At 32.3% G+C, this 20,184-nt stretch overlaps 1 protein-coding gene across 6 annotated transcripts in view; it reads left to right on the forward strand.

Moving 5' to 3' along the window:
• Nucleotides 1-20,184, forward strand: part of EEA1 (early endosome antigen 1) — a 419,318-nt gene that overhangs the window by 360,538 nt on the left and 38,596 nt on the right. For all 6 annotated transcript variants that reach the window (XM_054696139.1, XM_054696138.1, XM_054696141.1 and 3 more), the window contains 7 exons: nt 2,820-2,874; nt 2,963-3,028; nt 5,871-5,910; nt 6,726-6,839; nt 7,397-7,518; nt 8,425-8,580; nt 15,093-15,209. In XM_054696139.1, coding sequence (XP_054552114.1) covers nt 2,820-2,874; nt 2,963-3,028; nt 5,871-5,910; nt 6,726-6,839; nt 7,397-7,518; nt 8,425-8,580; nt 15,093-15,209 — 670 coding nt within the window. The remainder of the gene's footprint in view (nt 1-2,819; nt 2,875-2,962; nt 3,029-5,870; nt 5,911-6,725; nt 6,840-7,396; nt 7,519-8,424; nt 8,581-15,092; nt 15,210-20,184) is intronic.

Consider the following 20,184-nt stretch of genomic DNA (forward strand, 5'->3'; position numbering starts at 1 on the left):
ATATTAAAAGATTTTTATAGGCAAATTATTTTGATAAATTTGTTAAAATAGCACTTTTTATTTTTTATATTTCTCTACTTTATCTGTTATGTTGTCTTTTTCTTTTTTTAATCTTTTTTAGTTTATTTTCAAACAGTACTTTTTTTTCTTACATTATTGTTGGTTTTTAGACAGTATTTGATTTCTCCCCTCAGGTGTAGTCCTCATAGTTCTCCCACCACCATAGCACCTGTGATCTAGCACCATAGTCCCTTGTGCTCTTTCTGCCTCCATTTTGATCCCTTCCCCTCCTCTCCTGGATACCTTACATCTATGGTCAGCTTACAAGTTTTGTCTTTTTCCTGACCATTTGTTTGCTTTCTCTATATTCCACATATAAGTGAAACCACGTGATACTTATCTTTTTCCTTCTGAACATATTTCATTTAGCATAATCCCTTCTAGCTCTATCCATTTTGCTGCAAATGACATGAATTTATCTTTTTTGATCACTGGTTAGTATTCCATTGTGTGTATATATATAGATATATCACATCTTCTTCATCCATTTATCTGTTTGGGGCCATTTAGGTTGTTTCCATATCTTGGCTAGTGTAAATAGAGCTGCAATAAATTTGGGAGTATAGATTTCCTTTTGAATTGGTGTTTTTGTGTCCTTTGGGTAGATTATGCGAAGTAGAATAGCTGGGTCATGTGGTAGATCCATTTTTAGTATTTTGAGGAAACGCCACACAGCTTTCACATAGTGACTAGATACCAGTTTATATTCCTACCAGCAGTGTAAGAGGGTTTCCTTTTCACTGTATCACTTTAAAAAGATTAATTGGAGCAGTTGAACTTACCCAATTCGAGATTGAATTGAAATTATTTCCTTTTATCTTCCGTGGAATTTCATTTAACTTAACATGAACCATTCAGTTGTAATGTTGGAAGATTAATAAAAAGTTGGGATAACTTAAAACATACCCACAATTTTTCATACATACACATGTAGAGATTAAGTATACTACAGTTGGCATTTGGTTTCCACAGATCACATTAGTTCATAAGACCACGTATACACACAGAACAGAGAAATAAAAACTATTGAAAATGTCACAAAAAGAAAAGGCAAATTTTAAGAATCAGCAACAGTAACAGGTATCTATTATCTAATTTTCTTTAGTATTCAGAGATTAAAGACTTCATGTCAACATTTATCTCATCATGATGTCCTCTTCTATATAGCAGTGTCTCTGTTTTAATTTTTTCCCCAGTTTTTTTGAGAAATAATTGACATAGATCACTGTATCACTTTAAGGTGTACAACATGATTTACTTGTATATGAGGTGATTACCACAATAGAACCATCATCTCATATAGATACAATAAAAAGAAAATTTTTTCCTTTTGCTAACAAATCTTTGGATTTATTTACTTAATTTGTTTTTATTTCTATCATAGAACTGCTAATAGCTTATTGCTTTTGTTTACATTATTTACTTCCCTCATTAGACTAAACAACTTAAGAGTGTGGTGTAGATAACAACTGTCTGTTGAATAGGAAAGAATTCTTTGCATATGAATGGCTATAGAAGGTAGAGGACTCCTTTCTCCATCATTTACATTTCTCTTTGCTGGCAATTTCCTTTTCTCCTATTAACTATATTTCACAGATGGAAGATGACGATCTGTTTATTCTCGATTCCTGCTCCCATCCTAGAAAACAGTTCTCCCATCAATATGTCCCATTATCTTTTATCCTTGCGCTGGTCTCTTCTAGGTCTTCCCTGTTATTAGAACTAATCCTCTTCTGTTCTTTTTTTTTTTTTAATATGAAGATTTATTTATTTATGCTTATAAGAACTGAGGTGTAGGCCAGAGGTATGGGAGTGATGGTGAGAGGATTCACCAGAGACAGAGTGGGGAGAACAGGTACATGTACTGAAGTACACTGCTGAGGGGAGCCTCAGGTGAGACAGGAGAGGTCTGTTGCGCCATGTGGGTCAGCTCCCTGGCTGGCCTCCAGGGATCGAACTCATGTTGCAGTGGCTGGTGAAAGCTTGATAGCGCTGTGTTTTTAACCCCTCACCACCAGAGAGGCCCCACTTCTATTCTTCACATCCTGAATTCATTTGAGTATTCATAATCCCCTCATTTCAGTTCTGTATCTTCTACCATGGCAGCTATTGGTAGTCACATGGAGCAAGGAGATTCTCTTTTTCTGCTCTTCATGGTCCAACAGGGGAAGATGTTCCTGATTTTTAGAATTGTTTCAAATGAATTTTCTCATGGGATCTCTCACCTGCATTAGGGGGCTTAGAATGGTTTCAGCTCATCATTCTTTGACATGACTGGCTCTTTGTTGAGGAGAACAGAATTTGAGAGGTTTCTGGCAGGAAAAAGCATGTCACACTCACGGAACAGAAAGTAGCCAATGTCACTAGAGCTAAGTAAATGAAGTTGGGAGTGGGGGAGGAGAGTGACTAGGCAGCACTAGATTGTGAGTTTTTTTGTTAATGAGTTCAGATTTTATGTATCTGCAATAGGAGGTCATTGATGCATCTTTTTGCTTAGGCACTTGCTTCTAGTGCAGGCATTTGACAAGTTTTATCATTTTTATGATAAGGTGTTTTTCCAATTATAAACAGTGAGCTCTAGGATTAAAATTATTTTCTAAGGATTATATATATGTCACTATATATACACAATTTAGAGCAGTTTTTTAAGAATTGAGGAAAAATAGAGTATTAATACATAGTCACGAGCAATGATTTGTTATAACTGGATTATTAAATAAAGAAAATTATTAATTCCCTTTTCTCACATATATGTTTAGAGATGATATAACACTACTTAGACAAGAGGTTCAAGACCTACAGGCTTCTCTAAAGGTAATGTTATAAATGATTATACTTGTTTATTTTCAGTGTTTTTGATAGTAAATCTTTTAAAATTTACTAACTAAAGTTTTTCCCTTAGGAAGAAAAATGGTACTCAGAAGAATTAAAGAAAGAATTAGAAAAATTTCAAGGGCTGCAACAGCAAGTAATTACTTTTAAATACTTGACATGTGTTTGTTAATAGTTTGTTTTATTGTTGGAAGTTAAACTTAATACTTTTATAAATAATTTGTTTTTCTGTACTTAGTAGCCTACATTGTATATCCTTTGTAATTCAAATAAACACAAACAAATGTATGGAAAACTTAGATGTAACTTTTTTTTTCCTTGGTTGAAAAACTGGGGTGTAGGCCAGAGCTGTGGGGGGTGAGCAGGAGCAGAACAGGCAGATCTACTAAAATACACTACTAAGAGAAGCTGCGGGTGAGACAGGAGTGGTCTGCTGTGCCATATGTGGGTTAGCTCCCTGGTCGGGGATGGAATTCAGTGCATAGCAGTGATAGCACTGAGACTTACACCCTAGGCCACCAGGGAGGCCCCAGTGTAACCTCTTAAATATGCTACATTAAAAATTAGGCTGGAATATAGGGGAACCAAATAAGACATCAACGTAAAAAAATAACAACAGTACAAAACACAACAAAGCAAAAACAGACAATTATAAACCAGAGACATCCTGCTGGGGAGGAGGAGGGAGAGGGATCAGAGAGAGGTAGGGAGGAGCACAGGAGACTGAGGTGATGGTGCACTGGTGTATTGGTGGGAGAAACTCTATGGGGACTACACCTAATGGGGTGGAGGAAGCAAATATTGTTTAAAAATGAACAATGATGAAAATTAATATAAAAAAAAGAATTAGGGGGATACCGACATGGTGCAGCAGAACTCTCCTGTCTCACCCACTGCTTGCCTCAACAGTGTATTTCAGTCAGTCTGCCTGTTCTGTTCCCCACTCTGTCTCTGGTGAATCCTCTCACCCCCCGCATCTCTGATCTGTACTCCAGCTCTTGTATGCATGAATAAATAAATAAATCTTAAAAAAAAAAAAGAATTAGTTACCTGGGAGTTAGTTATTTTTTTTAGACCAGTTTACATTATTCTGATTTTCTGACTATATGCCTAACTAGTTAAAAAATACAGTTTCAAACAGTGGTGAAACTCTTCAAAGCATTTGTGTTTGTGACAACTGGAGATCACTAAATTGCCTTTCAGTAGGGGAAAAGCTATAATCAATATTTGTAGTTTATACTAGCGAAGGTAATGAACATGGAAAATTGTTGTAGTAGAAAACTATTGTAGTTTAAAATCTAACAGTGTTAGACTTTAAAAAACAATAGAAATACTTACATGGTACATGCCACCAGACACATATAATTCTGTTACTTTACATAAGAATAATAAATAGAAAAAAATAGGAAAAATCTTAGTGGTGTCAAAATTGCTATCACTGAGTGAGATTCACTTGCTATCTTAGAGTCTATAGTTTAATGTATTTGTTGAATAAATGTGACCAGTTATGCATTTTGTACAAAGTTACATTGACTTTAATACTCAAATTGCACAAAGATTCATAGAATAATCAATTTCACCAAACCATATATAGTTTTCACTTGTAAGAGGAAAATGGATGCCCTTCAATAATCATTCTGATGTTTTTACAAGTAATTAATGATTTCTTAGTACATTGGAACTCTTTTGCTATTTCATCAATATTGTCCTTTAGAGTAGGAAAGAAAAGCCAATGAATGGGCAAGTTATTACGACTCTGTTTTTATAAGTGAGGATGCATTAAAGGTGTTTTTATTAGTTTAAAAATATTTATAGTTCATTTACTCTTGTTTTACATAAATGCCATTGGCAATAAATCAAACATGGGCTGTATTATTTTCTGTACTTGAAAAGAGAGAGGAAATTGTTTATTTGAGATGATTATATCACATTTTACAAATCAAATTCTTCACAGTACAAGGTATAAATTACTTTTGTAGGAAATTTACCTTTGGGGAAAATGTATTTTAAATATTGATGATTTTTAGTAATTAGAAAAATTTATTTTTTTATAAGATTTATTTATTTATACATACAAGAGCTGGGGTACAGTTCAGAGATGTGGGGGGTGAGAGGATTCACCAGAGACAGAGTGGGGAACAGAACAGGCAGACTGACTGAAATACACTGCTGAGGGGAGCAGCGGGCAAGACAGGAGAGGTCTGCTTTGCCATGTGGGTTTCTCTCTGGCGGGCCAGGGATTGAACTTGTGCTGCAGAGGCTGCGTTTTTGCTTCATAGTGTGGTGCTTAACCTCTTGTGCCACCAGGGAGGCCCTGATTTTTAGTAATTAGTATGTATAAATACAGCGTATAAGAAGACAAAATGTCAGATATACTATGAGATGCCTTGGCAAATCTTTCCAGATATTTGTATTTGTTTAGAATCTAGAACTGATGAGTAGGCATTATCTTATATTGTTCCTAACACATGCAATAAATTACATTTTAGAATATTTTCTTTATTTCTTCTTTCAAAGATTATGATCTGGAATTAAAAATGTGTGCTTTAAAAAGCAGATTTTTAATAGTGATAATTTTGTGGCATGTTTTAGCTTCTGCAAAATTTCAAAAGTCATAATATTGAATCATGCCTGCTGACTTGCCTTAGAATCTCTATTTAATATTGTGATAGCTTATATAATTTATTTGTTGATTATTGAATTTACAGAATTTAAAGTGCTGTCTGTTATAGACCTGTAGTAATTTCATATGTGTTAACATAAAAAAAAAAAAAATCTTAGGCCCACTGAGCTGAAATTAGCTCTTTAGGGCTAGTCTGCTCAGTGGTTCTTTAAAGTCCTGGAAGTATGTGATCAGGCCAAAATTTAACTTTCATCAATTCTTGACATTTACCTCACAAATTGTGGCTTTTAGAGATTGAGAAATGGTATTGTCTTTTCCTTTTAATGTATTTGTTTATGTCTTTTATGTCTTTGAGGATTCTAAACCTGATGGATTGGTGGCTGATTCATCAGCAGGTAACTTTAGTTAAAGCAGTTATTTTTTCATTTTTCATATCCTTTTTTCCTTTTTCTCTGCTGACTGTTAGTGAATTTTGCTTTATAGTTATAATTTATGTCTCTAAAATAGTGAAGACAATAGTCATATTCTAAGTTTACTAAGTGCTTATTGCCCACACACTTCATAAATTAATTAAAATCTTAGTGTTTTCTCAATTCATTATATTCTAAAGTTGTTTAAAATAAACTTACAGAATATTACAGTAACATGGTTGCTTAAAAGGAAGGTAAATCTGTATTAAAGAATGATATACTATTTTTGCCTTTAATATAAAATCATGAAACCTATTACCTTTATAACTGTCTTTAATTGGAGGAATGCTCAATAAATAACCAAAATTATATTTTGAGGTGAACTGTTACTTTTCATCTAAGCCTCCTTTGTGTGATATAATAGGAGTTGATTGTAATTAATTGCTTATTTTATCTAAGACTTTGATCTTAAACTATTTCTAATTTCATTTTGCGTTACAAAATTTTATCAGAGTAGCAGAATATATTCCTTTTTGATCAGATGGATATAGGAAAATAACTGAAATGTGAAATCAGAGTAGTCTTTGTGCACATATTTGGGTGTGATGCTAAATTTTCTTTTCATTTGTTTTATATACTTATAAATTATGACTAGTATGCTTAATTTTTGAAATGTGAGAATACTCCACTTGTACTTGGATTACACTCATGTTGATAGTCTTTACTGCAGTGATTATCAATAATAATTTAGCAAGTGTAATTAACATTGTATTTGAATAATTATGACTTTTTTTTTGTAGAACTACAATCTTTGGAACAACAATTAGAAGAAGCACAAACAGAAAATTTTAATATTAAGCAAATGAAAGACTTATTTGAACAGAAGGCGGCCCAGCTTGCCACTGAAATTGCAGGTTTGTTGAATTAGAATTTTTTAGTCAAAAATAAGTCAGTCTCATTACTTTTTGCCCTGTGATATTTTATTTTATTATTTATTTATTTTTTTAAAGATTTATTTATACATACACGAACTGGGGTACAAGCCAGAGGTGTGGGGGGGGTGAGAGGATTCATCAGAGACAGAGTGGGAACAGAACAAGCAGATAGACTGAAATACACTGCTGAGGGGAGCGACAGGCAAGTCAGGAGAGGTCTGCAGTGCCATGTGGGTAGCCCACTGGCCGGGGAGCGAACTCATGCTGCAGTGGCTGCGGACAGCTTCATAGGTTGCGTCTTAACCCCTTGCACCACCAAGGAGGTCCTGCCTTATCATATTTTAGAGGTAAACTTTGTATTTTGGTGTAATAAAACATTTTATGATGGTGATTAGTGGAATTTAGTGATGACAAAATTTTTATGTATAATTTTTTGTATACATTTTTATATAAATTGAATTAGAATGATATACAGGGATGTATAAAACTGTCCTCCACAAGAGTTAACTAATATTTATGTAACTATCTTAAATTAGATATGAAGTCAAAATATGATGAAGAGAAGAGTCTCCGGGAAGCTGCTGAACAAAAAGTGACACATTTGATGGAAGAATTAAACAAAGAGGCAACTGTTATTCAAGATCTAAAGACTGAACTGGTAATTTGAAAACGATTTAATATTAGAATGTACCTTTATGATTTTCTAAATAGAAAATGAAACACATACTTTGATGAAAAAAATTAAATATAGCTTGAGTAAAATGGAGGAAATAATAATCCCAGTGTTTCTACCACCTACATGTATGCTATCTATTTATCTATCATTTTAAAATAAAAATAGAATTCTATGATACATAATTGATTACCTTTTTTTCTTGCTTTTATCTAAATATCATCTGTCGTTTTGGTAGTTTCTGTATCTGTGTCTCTGATCTGACCTTCCCTTATAAAACTGTTAACTTTTAGGGTACTTCTGATTGCAAGTCTAGCTTTTATTTCAAATTCAACAGGTATAAGGGCAAGTCATTTATTTCCTCTATAACTGTACTACTGTCATTGGTACCAAATATTTTCAATACGCTCCCTAGACTTAATAACCTTGGATCTCTCCTGGTGTTCCTCCTGTTCTTTATTTAGCATTCAATAAATAGGTGGATAAAGGAATCAGTGAACTACATTCAACTTACAGCAAACCTTAATTATACTGATACTTCATTTTTATCGTCAGTTCCTAGGATAGATATAGAAATGCAGCATTTATCAAGTATTTATGACCAATGGGTATAATCTGTGAAGGAAAGGAAAGCAGATAAAGCTCTAAGAATAATTGAGAATTTGTTATTTTGCACCTTAGTGGTGTAATACTATTAAATATCAGAAAGTGGGAAGAGGAGAGGCTTGTTACAGGTGGGGGTGGAGTAGGGGCTGTATGTCAGTGTCCAGTGTTGGGAGTTCAATAATTTACTGAAATTGTTTTCATTTTGATTTCTTTGTAGAGAAACCTTTTAAAATATGTGTATTATATTAGTTTTTTCACTATAATTTTTAATTAAAATATTCATAGCTTCAGAGACCTGGTATAGAAGATGTTGCTGTGCTGAAGAAAGAACTTGTCCAAGTTCAAACACTAATGGATAACATGACCTTGGAACGTGAGAGAGAGTCTGAAAAACTCAAGGATGAGTGTAAAAAGTTACAAGCAAACTATGCTAACTCAGAGGTAATCAGGTTCAGTGTACTTAAATGTGATCTTAACTTATTTATTGTGTACTTTTGAGTGAAGTCAGGATTTGAGATTGTTTTGAGTGACCTATCAAATAGGTATCTGTCACTCTTTAATTTGCTCTACATAATATTTTTATATAGTCAATTTGTAGTCATTGATATTTAATTTTTTTTATTTTTTGTTTTATGTAGCTAAGCACTTAAAGAAGAATTTTCCACAGAAGTGTTATTCTACTTAGTAAATGATGTTTATGAAGAGTTATGTAAATTGTATTTACTTTGGACTAGTCTGTAAGTGGTAATTTAACTCAATCTGGAAGAGGTACAGAAAGTATAACTTCATTTTCTACTCGTACATTGCCAATTTTGTTCAGAAAAAAAATATTTAGCTAAGTCTGATTTGCTAGTAGGCTTCATTTTAATTTATTGGATTATGTTGTTGAAAGAAGTCTTAAAAATAATCTAATCTAACACTAGATAGTGCATCTTCTTTTTAGAGTTTTTAGGTGACCCAAAAGTCACTATTATTCATATTTAGTAGCATATTGATTAGATATGGTGTGAAAATATTATAGATGATGCATGCTATCCTTTGTTTTACTTCTATTTCTTAACAATAGTGAAAGTTAAAGAGTGTAACACTTTAACTTTATGATACCATTCCAGACTTTCAAGTTCATGAAAATGAGGTGACTCTCCCAAGTGAGCTTCGTAGCTCAGTAACACATAATCTTGCACTTTTTCACACAATTTCAGTGGGTTCATGAGCTTTTCCAAGCCAATTTAAAATACCTAATGTTTAGTCAAAGAGAGACTGAATAAAAGAAGTGAGGGGGAGGAGGGAAACTTTCCCTTTACTCCTTTGGGTATTTCTTGTGAGGTCAAATAATCAAATTAACATCAGACAGAGTAATAGGAGAAAAACGTGAATTTAATTTTTTATGAATGGGGAGCCCACACAGACATGACGGGTCCAATGAAGGAAAGGTAAGAGGGTATTTATGCTGAGCTAAGGAATGGGATAGGAACCTGGGATTTTAAGGAGAGAGGAGATGAACTCACATGATGAAGAGTGGGCAATTCACATGTCAAGAGCAATTAGATGTTTGCCCTGCTGGGTTTTAAGATAGAAAGGCTATTTCTGGTAATAATCGTAATTCTGGGTAAGACACCCAACAGACATTTTTCTGGGCAGTTAAGAGGCAAGTATAAGTTCCTTATGAGTCTGCATGGCCGCAATTGATTGTAGCTCAAAATAATCTGCCTGCTAAAGTGTAACATCCTAGGGACGCCTATCTTTCAGAAATCTCATGAGGAAAAATCCTATTCAGATAGTGCTCATTTAGGAATATTTGAACCTAGCCGAATCCAGTCACTGATTTCTCTGCTTCAATGAGTATTACTTTTGATAAAATCTGGCTGCAAATCAGTTTTTCTCAAATTAAAAATATTTACACTCTTTTGGTTAAAACATTATTGTTATTTGAAATTTCAAAAACATAGGCAATGGAATGACTAAAATCACAATAATGACAGTTTTAGATAATATCTATTTTGAAGGGTAACCCTCTGACTTTTCCTATCTGAGAATTATGGACATATACATATAAATACTAGTTGTTAGAATTTGAACAAGGAACAAAATTGTGTACATTTACATGCAAATTGGAAAATATTTGTGAGTAATATTTAAGAACAACTCTGTTTAAAGGATTTTTGTAAATTTTTATTTTTACTCATAAATGAGATGTTATTTAAGATGAAAACGTTATGCCTAGACTTTCAAAAGAGTTGGTGTGAAAGAATTTAGTGTCTTTCTACAGTCTTCCTGTCAGCAGGGCTGATTGTAGGAAACAGTGATTTCTTGTCTAGAGATGTTCAGGGCAAGAAGAAATCCATTCTTCCCCTCATCTATTAAGTTTTCATAACTATCTTTTCAAATATTTTAAAATTAACTTAAAAATAAGGGGATTTATCCTTGCTGAGTAGTTGGTGATTTAATATTTCACTATGTCTTCAGTAAAACAAAGATTATATTTGCTGTCTACTTAATTAATACATATGTAGTGATTAGGATCTCAGATTAGTGTTAAAAAGACTTGGATCAATTTTAGGAAATGATAGCCTAACAGTCAGTATTATCCAATATTATATCAGAAGCAAACTTCCTTTTTAGAAGTCCACCTGGTTTTGGATGCTATGCTAATAAGTACTTTAAATATGTGGTCTTATTAGTTTCTTTTAACTCTGTTTAAAGTATTATGTTTGCTCAATGAGGTTAAATAACTCATTGAAGTTCATGTACCTAATGTTGGAAAAACTACGATTTGAATTCAGGTCTTATCTAAAACCTGTGTATTGTTTTCTTCTGTATCATATTATCTTCCATTTTAGGTGCTCTGATGATTGCCTTATAAGTAAATTTGTGCTATTAATCTTGACCATAATACTTACTGGAATTATTTTTTATATTTTTTAATGTTGTATGTTGTAATATTTATATTTATTATAGTATAAAATACTTTTGAGTTGTATTTCATTCCATGTTCATATGAAAAAAATTACTTTTTAACAGTTCCATCTCATTTGTTTATATTTGTCTTTATATTTGTCCATTTTCACTGACTCCTTAAATACATGGCATGTATTTTTAATTTATAAAAATTCAATTACATTTGTTAGTTAAGTATGATGGCGAATTATAGCACTTTAAGAACTTGATAGAAGACAAGTATATATGCTACTTCTTTATTGAACTTAAATATTGGCATCAGAAAAAAATAAGGAATTAAAAAAAGCTAAAAAGTCTATGGTTTATTTGGCTGATATTTCTACTTGGGGCTAAAGATATAGAATCTGGTGTACATTGTAAAAGATGACTTTATGTCAATTACTTTCATTGAATATATACCTTATGAATTCATTGATAGTTTTTGTGTGTAGGTATTGTAGTGAAATATACATAGAAATGTAGAGAAATAACACATTCTAAAGTATTTGAAAGTAATTTATAAATAATTATCTATTTTATGGATCAGAAACTGAAGCTTTGAAGGTTAAAAGTGTTATTTCTAAAAATCTACATTATTGAAAATATCAGTATCAAAGCCATAATTAACTTATATTTGGTGTCATCTTAATGGAAGTGATTTTTAAAGAATTTTATTTGTATTTGAAATAAACTCATTTGAATTCTAGTTTAAAAAACTAAAATGTTTTTAAAGATACAGACTAAGTATTATACTAATGCATAATGATTAAGGAGTATTTAAAGATCCTTTAAATGCATGTTGATATAAGAGATCAAACTTAGCAGTATGTTTGGGCATTTTTATTGTATGTTCAGTGTGTACTTTTGTCAGCTTGTCTTCCACCTTTCATCCATCATTTTATTATTTTTTTCTGCTTTCTTATGGAGATGCTTAAATTTGAGGTAATGTGTTTTAGAAAGCTTTTCATATTAGTAATGCTTTTAATATAGTGCCTTCTGTTTTCCTATGGCATTTTTGTACTTTAAGGCAATCTCAGCACTTCAAAGATAGGCACATTTTTAATAAAAATTCAATGCTGAATTTAGTAACATGACTTTAAGGAAATGCAAACTATTTTATAGGGTTTGGTATGTTTCCAGGGGAACAAATATCTATCAACAACTTTGAGATTCTTTAGTGGGTATTTTAGGTATGGGGAATATAACAGTGAATGAAGGGCATCTACTTTCATAAAGCTCATATTCCTTTGTGGAAGCCAAATAATATGTGAGTAAACCAAATCATTATAGAAAGCCAGTTAATAGTAAGCACTATAGAGAAAAATAAAGCAGGGCATGGAGGGTAGCAGACCTCATGAGGGACAATTTTAGATAGAATGATTAAGGGAAGTCTTCTCAAGTAGAATATGTGTGAGAAGAATAAGTAAGTAAGACTCAGAGAATTGGGCACAAACACTCCTAGACAAGAGGGACTGCTAACATTAAAGTCTGCAAGGCACCAAGAGCTTGACCTGTGATGAAAGTCACGGTGGCTAGAGTGGAGAGCCTGCATTGACTTTCACATACACTGATATCTGAACAGTGAACCTATTTATTTCCTTTAAAATTTTATCTTTCCTTAATCTTTTTCCTCCAAATATAAGTGTAATGTATTAAATGATTGAAATATAATGCATGTAATGATTAAAATGATTCATAGTGTGCAATCCAGGAAAAGAAAGTCTCCTGTAATTTATTCCCCTCTTACCTTTCCCTACAGTGTTGTGTACCTTTTGGTGTACAGTCTTTCCACATCTTTTCTATATAGCACGCAGCGGCATTATCTATAGTCATCATGCTGAGCATATATTTGTCTTATAACTGAAAGTTTGTACCACCTTCCTCCAATTCCTGTCCCCTACATCCTTTGCCTCCAATAATCTGTTCTCTTTTTCTATGAGATATTTGCTTTTATCTTTTTAAAAAGTCTAGTTTTGAAATATATTCATATGTTTGATATACATAACATTATAAAACCAATTATAAGAACATAACCTAAAAGTATACATTAAAACAATATATTTTTAGATTTATTTGCATTATATTTTCCTTGTTTCATTTCTTTATATTAGAATTATTAATAAGATAGACACTAGACAGATGTAACATTTGACTTTATGTTTTACAATGGTAATGTGCAATCATGATATTTTAATGATATATGCTCATAATATTTATTTTAATTAACTGATTATTTTCTTTTGTGATAAGTTAACATTTGTTGATTAAAGTATGGTCAAGTTAAAATAATCAAATTGTTCTTAGTGCTTCTATTAACATTCACAGTGTTACTGACAGAAAATTATTCTGAAATTTGAAGTTGTCAAAAATAGTAATTTGAAATAAACTTCCAGTACCTGTATCCATGTCAGTGTTACATGATCTGTTTTAAGGTTACGACTTTAATTTGAACTCAGTTAAAAATACATAAATATATAAACATTTCTTCTCTGAAGTATATGTAATGTATCTTATTAAAGCAACCTGTATAAGGTATAACTATAAAGTAATGTGACAGATTAACTTTTAGCATATCAAAATTGATATCTTTAAATGAATGTTTTCTTTAAAAGGTCAGGCTATGAACATATCTTAGACATACTTCCATTCCTAAAGATATTTTTGAGACTTTTTAAAATTAACTTTAAACTAGTTTGAAAAACACTAAAAAATAGTCTTAATAACTATGGTTATTAAGATTAAAAAAAGCCAAGCAGTTGTTTGATCATTTAGTTGCTTACATGGTTTACTAGGTGTTTTCCAAATCTTAAAACCAAAACCACTGTGAATGGATGTGAGGATATCTCACCATTGAGAATCTTTAAGAAAAAAATCTCATATTCTGGAAGGGCTTCTGAAAGAGAAATAGTGAAGATCTCTTGGCACTACTGTCACAGGAAATAGTAGCCTTCTAAGGTTTCTATTTTGAAGATGAATGTACTCATTTGTAATATGATATAGGTAACTGTTACTATGTTTATTAAGAAATGTTTTAAAAATTTCTCTATAAAGTTTATTTACTATTAAAGAGCATATACAAAGAAAATAACTTAGGAATATAAAAAATTAAACCAATTAGCTAAATATTAGAAATTCAGAGTTCTTTTATTAGTGCTCTTGTAGGAAACTATACCTAAAAACAGTACTTTGTCTCTCTGTGATGGTTGAAGTTTTCATGTATAGGAAGTTTATATTTCCAATGTCTTTCTTACCTTTCTAGTTTTATTTTTTAAATGATCAACTATTGTTTTAATAATAGATGTTAACGTTAATTTAAAAAAAATGTTAAAATTCTTTAAGGCAAATTCATGTTTAGCTATATGCCTGATCATAGAATGATTCAGATTAATGAAACTATCTTTTGTTTGGTAACTTCTTTGGACAAATATGTTCCATTAAAAGGTGATTCACAAAGGTAAAAGTCTGTGTTCTATGTTTGCATTTAAATGTTTTTAAAATAAAAAGAATATGTTGTAGAAATTGGGAGAAAATGAAGGTATAACTTGCATTTCCTCTTTAAATTCTGGAGGATTAAAGTGCAGAGTTTCAAAGTCTTAAGTAAGTTCAAGTTTGCAGGTGTGTTTTTTGATTTTATATAGATCTGATTTATTTTTCCTCAGATTTTATGATGTACTAATCATTTACGTAGCTACATAATTTTGGAAATACAACTTATATGCACGTTTCACTCATGCACCACCTAAGTTTCAAACTTGGAGTTTGATGCTTACTTCAGACACATAAAGTTGTCAACTCTTCACTTTTTGTATTATTAAATAAATGAAATGCATTTTTGAAAAATTTAAAAAGCTAGTTTTTAGCCAAAAATGACATACGTGGTAATAGCATGGCAGGATAAAGAACAAAGTTGAAACTAAGCTTATTTCAGTTTAACAATAGAAATGACAAAAATCTGTATAGTCTTAAAACCATTGGATATTTCCTTATTCACTTTAGTTTGCTCTAATTTTTTTTAGGCCACAATAAACCAGTTAAGGAGTGAACTGGCCAAAGGTCCTCAGGAAGTTGCTGTGTATGTGCAGGAACTACAAAAACTTAAAAGTTCAATTAATGAATTAACACAGAAAAATCAGGTGAGAGTTTTAAAGCTATATCTAGTGGTGAATTGATTTTATATAGCTTAAACTTTAATCTTATAGGTATTATTTATATATTGGCATAGTACTGTGTGACTTACTATGATTTTTTAAGTGTTAAGCACATTAACAATTATATAACCAATCTCTAGAACTCTTTCATCTTGCAAAACTAACCTATATACACATGAAATGACAACTTCTCATTCACTCTCTGTCCCTCCCCCAACCCATTCCACTTTTTAATTTACTATTCTAGGTAACTGCTATAAGTGGAATCACAGTATTTATCTTTTTGTCACTGCCTTATTTCACATAGGGTAATGTCCTCAAGACTCATACATGCTGTGGTAGATATCACTCTTTCCTTCCTTTCTGTGGTTGAATAACGTTCCATTTTTTGTATATGTCATATCCATTCATCTGTTTATGAATACTTGGGTGGCTTCTATCTTTGGGCTGCTGTGAATAGTGCTGCTCTATCTACATGGGTATACAAATACTTCTTTGAGGCCCTGTTTTTACTTTGGGGATAACCCAGAAATGAAATTGCTGAATTATGTGGTAATTCTCTTTTCAATATTTTGACAAAATTGCCATAATGTTTTACCTAGTGACTGCATCCTTTTTGTATTTCCAACAACTAACGCATAATAGTTCACAATTTCTCCACATACTCACTAACACTTGTTATTTCTTTCCTTCCTTCTTTCCTTCCTTGCCTAGCCTTTCCTTTCCTTTCCTGCCCTGCCCTGCCCTCCTAATGGGTGTAAGGTGGCATTCTATCATGGTTGATTTGCATTTCCCTAATGAATCAGGATCATAGACATCTTTTCATATGCTTTATTAGTTATGTAATCTAATCAGGTAGTTTACTTTTTTTGTTGTTGAGTTGTTGTTCTTTATAGATTTTTGGATATTACCCTTTACCAAATACATGATTTGCAAATTTTTTTCATTCATTAGGGTTGCTTTTTCACTATTGATTGTGTCCTGTTATAAAGGACACAACATTCCTGTGTCTCTTCTCCGCTCAGTACTCCCAACATTATTTTACTTCTGATACTAGATGAGTGTTCCACACATCAAACAGTTTTGTAACAGGGCTTGGTGTCCTACAATTTAACCCTCATCCCACTACCACTTAAGAAAACAATTGAAATTGTTGTTTGTGTCGGAGGTCCCAACTCCTTCCTCAGGATTGATTAATTTGCTAGAGTGGTACAAAGAACTCAGAAAAACATTCTACTTACCAGATTACTGGTTTATTATAAAATAGTGTATTTCTGCAGCAGCCAGATGGAAATTTTCCCTAACACTGTGCCTAGCAGATCAGGGAGGCCATCTTTGGAAGACAACTTTTCAGTTAAGTGTTTGCCAAGGAGCATTTTACAAGGCAGAGGATTAAGGGCATTTCATTTTGAGTGCTAAATGTATAAAAGGCTTGGGAACATGTGAGAGAACAGAATAATACTCTGATGTGTTGGAAAGCTGCAGGTAGTTTACTTTATTCTTCCTCACCTAGCTGTTTTGATGAACAATTGAGATGAGGTCCCTGAAACTGCTTAGTAAGCTATTAGCCATTTAAGAACAACATTATTTTGGCATTTGTTCTCAATACCTGAGCAAGTGAATAATGGCTGCTAAAACAGAGAAATTGTCTCTGTAAGAAAATATTTTGAGAGAGTAATTGAGGAGAAAATCAAAGGAACTCTGGATATTTGGGAGTGAAGAATTTTTGTTGGCTTAAATGATAATTATATTAAGAGATAGGCATAAGATTCATTTCCTAATTTAAACTCTAATAAGTTGTATTTTGAGGAGCATAAATTGACTCACGGAGTGTCTAAATTGCGTTGTGAAAAGTTTTTTGGAGTTAGAATTATAATACGTGACTACCACTTGGTGAAGTCATACTAGATTCTTTCAGCTTTAGCTTCTTCCTTATCCATAGAATATTGTCTATTTAATATTTTGTCATAAGGATTAATATAGAAATGAAGGTGCAGTTATTTCATGGACTTTGCTGTAGTTATAATATCTATCTTCAAAAACCATATTTAGCTATACTATTTTGCTCCAGACTCCATATAATATTGCATATAATATAGTTTGTATAGTTTGTATGTATAGTTTGTAACACTCAACATTACAGCTAGCCTTTTGCATGTAAAAATTGTATAGTGTGAGTGGATTAGATTCTTTAAAAACTATTTTAAAAACTACTAAACTATCGAATCTGTGCAATACACTAGATAGATTTGGGTTAATTTTTAGGACTAGTGATTTATAAACAGCCAATGGTTGTTATATATTGTCACTTTTTTTTAAAGATTTATTTATTTATACAAGAACTGGGGTACAGGCCAGAGATGCGGGAGGGTGGGAGAATTCACCAGAGACAGAGAGGGGAGCAGAACAGGTGGACTGAGGAATACACTGCTGAGGGGAGCCGCGGGTGAGACAGGAGAGGTCTGCCTTGCCATGTGAGTTTCTCCCTGGCAGACCAGAATAGAACTGGCACTGCTGAGGCTGCTGATAGCTTCACAGTGCTGCGCTCAACCACTGCGCCACCGGGCGGCCCTATTGTCACTTCTTAAAGAAGCATAACTGAGGGGGTCATTTATAGAACTGATGGGGTTATGTGGTGACTTTATAAGTAACTTATAAGTAAGTCTGAGGAAAAAGACTTACTAACTCATTTAGTGTGTTTTTAAATTATATCTTGACCAAAACTCAGTATTCGTAAGTGTGGTTACGTTCATGAAATTGAATAACTTAGATTTTTTTTTTTCTAGAAGATGCAACACATTTATAAATTAATGAATAGTCTTAATTTGGCTTACAAATTCTAAAATAAATGTTATTTTCCTAAAAGAAAAAAACTGTAAAATTATGTGAAGAAAGATTTGGAGTTAATAGTAACACAAAGAAATTCTCATAAAAAAATAATTTTCCTCACAGATAGTTTGACTCAAAAGTGTTACATTTTTCCCCTAGTCTAGGCTCAACTCTTGTCTATGGTTCTGTTGCTTGGTCAAGGCACACATCTCTTAGCTCATTTGCTGCACACTTCTGATTGCTTCTCTAAGTTTGTCTCCCATCCTATCTCTTACAAATACTTCTATTATCTTTCTGGATACTGCCTTTTCTACAGTGTATTTCTTTTGGTGATTTATATTAACTCACTTTGTCTCACTTTCAGTATTTAAAACTTTAATGCTGACTTTCCCACTTTTACCACCTTTATACCGCTTTTCCCATTATTACCCTTATGGAAATAGTTCACTGTTCCCCTATATGAAATTTAATTTCCCCCTCGTGTCTTTTTGTATAGAGCAGATGACATAAATCATACAAATACCTATGCTTTACTTCCTCTTCATCACTTTTAAAACCAAGCTCAAATTTCATTAATTTTCAGGTGATTATATCTTAATAGTTAGCCCCATCTGACTCTGCTCATTTAAATTTTTAAAAATTGTGCACTTAAGAAATTTGACACAGTATTTGCATTAATCCAGTCTTGTTTGTGCGTTGCTTTACTTTGGAAAAGCTTCTTTTCATATGTTTCATTTATTTAATATTTAATAGTCTGTTTAAAGGGCAAAAACCATGATTGTTTTCTATTTCTATTTTATCTCCTAGAACACTGAGTATGTCTACTAATTGACTCATCAGGTGCTTATAGTGGCTTCTTATCCTGGCTATTTTGTTTACAGAATTGAGTCAATATTCTGATCCATATCTTATGTGTAAAGATGTAGGGTTAAAATGTTTAATATTAATTGTAATAATTTTGCTGAGATCAGTCTTTGACATTTGATTAGGCTAGTTGATCCAGATCTCTTTATGAGTGTGTGTGTGTATTTTATTTGATAGTATTGAATAAAATAATAGAATATAAGGCAAATGATATTTTTAGGTTACTATTTTTATATACCTAGAAACAAATTTGAATTAGTATTTAACTTGTGACTCTTAAAATGGTTTTTAATGTAATAGCAAAAATAAGGAGTTAGTAGACTTAGGTACACTAGGTCAATGAATGGTATTATTATGCCAAAGTGCTTACCAATATGTATTTGCAAAGCCCCAAATCAGAATCGCAATAGTGTATTATTCAAATAATTTCTGTTTATAGAAAGGAGACTAGAAATATGTAACATACCCTGAAGAAATTAGTATTTTCATTTTATGTCAAAATTTTGTTAGTCATTCTTTTTCTTAAACTCTACTTTTAAGATATTTTTTCCCCACCACCCTATCTACTTGTTCCTCTGTCTCTCCTTCTTCTTTACCTCAGAGACCTCAGAATCTTTGATGTCCACTGTTTTTTTAAAGTGTTATATATATTATCACCTTGTCTGGTACGTAAATGTCCATTATGTTTTTATCATTCTTACTTTGCTGCAAATAATTTTACCAAATTCCCTCCATTTTTGTTGAAAATGGCTGCATTTCTTCTTTCCTAATGGTTATATAATACGCTATGGTATTATATTCCAGGATATACCACTTCTTCTTGATCCAGTTGTCCCTTCAGGGCCATTGACTGTTTCCATGTCCTAGCTATTGTAAATCATACTGCTGTGAACATTGTGGACTACATGGATTTTTTGTTGATGATTTCACATTATGTGTATATATGCCAGAGAGTGGGATTGCTGGGTCATAATGGTATTTCCATTTTTAGTTTTTAAAGGTGAATTCAGATTTTTTCCTATAATGATTGCACCAGTTTACATTCCTGCCAATCGTGTAATTGGGTTCCTTTTTCTCTGCATCATCTCCAACACTCGTTGTTGGGAGTCTTTTTTATTGTTCCATTCTCATGAGTGTGAGGTGGTAGCTTATTGTAGTTTCAATATGCATCTTTCTTGTTAGAAGTGACAAACACTTTTTCATGTATCTTTTGGCCTTCTGAATATTTTCTTTGGTGAAGTGTCTGTTCATATTTGCTGCCCATCTT

This window comes from Talpa occidentalis, unplaced genomic scaffold (assembly GCF_014898055.3).
Source record: "Talpa occidentalis isolate TD23 unplaced genomic scaffold, MPIMG_talOcc4v2.1 talOcc4.16, whole genome shotgun sequence".
NCBI classification, from domain to species: Eukaryota; Metazoa; Chordata; class Mammalia; order Eulipotyphla; family Talpidae; genus Talpa; species Talpa occidentalis.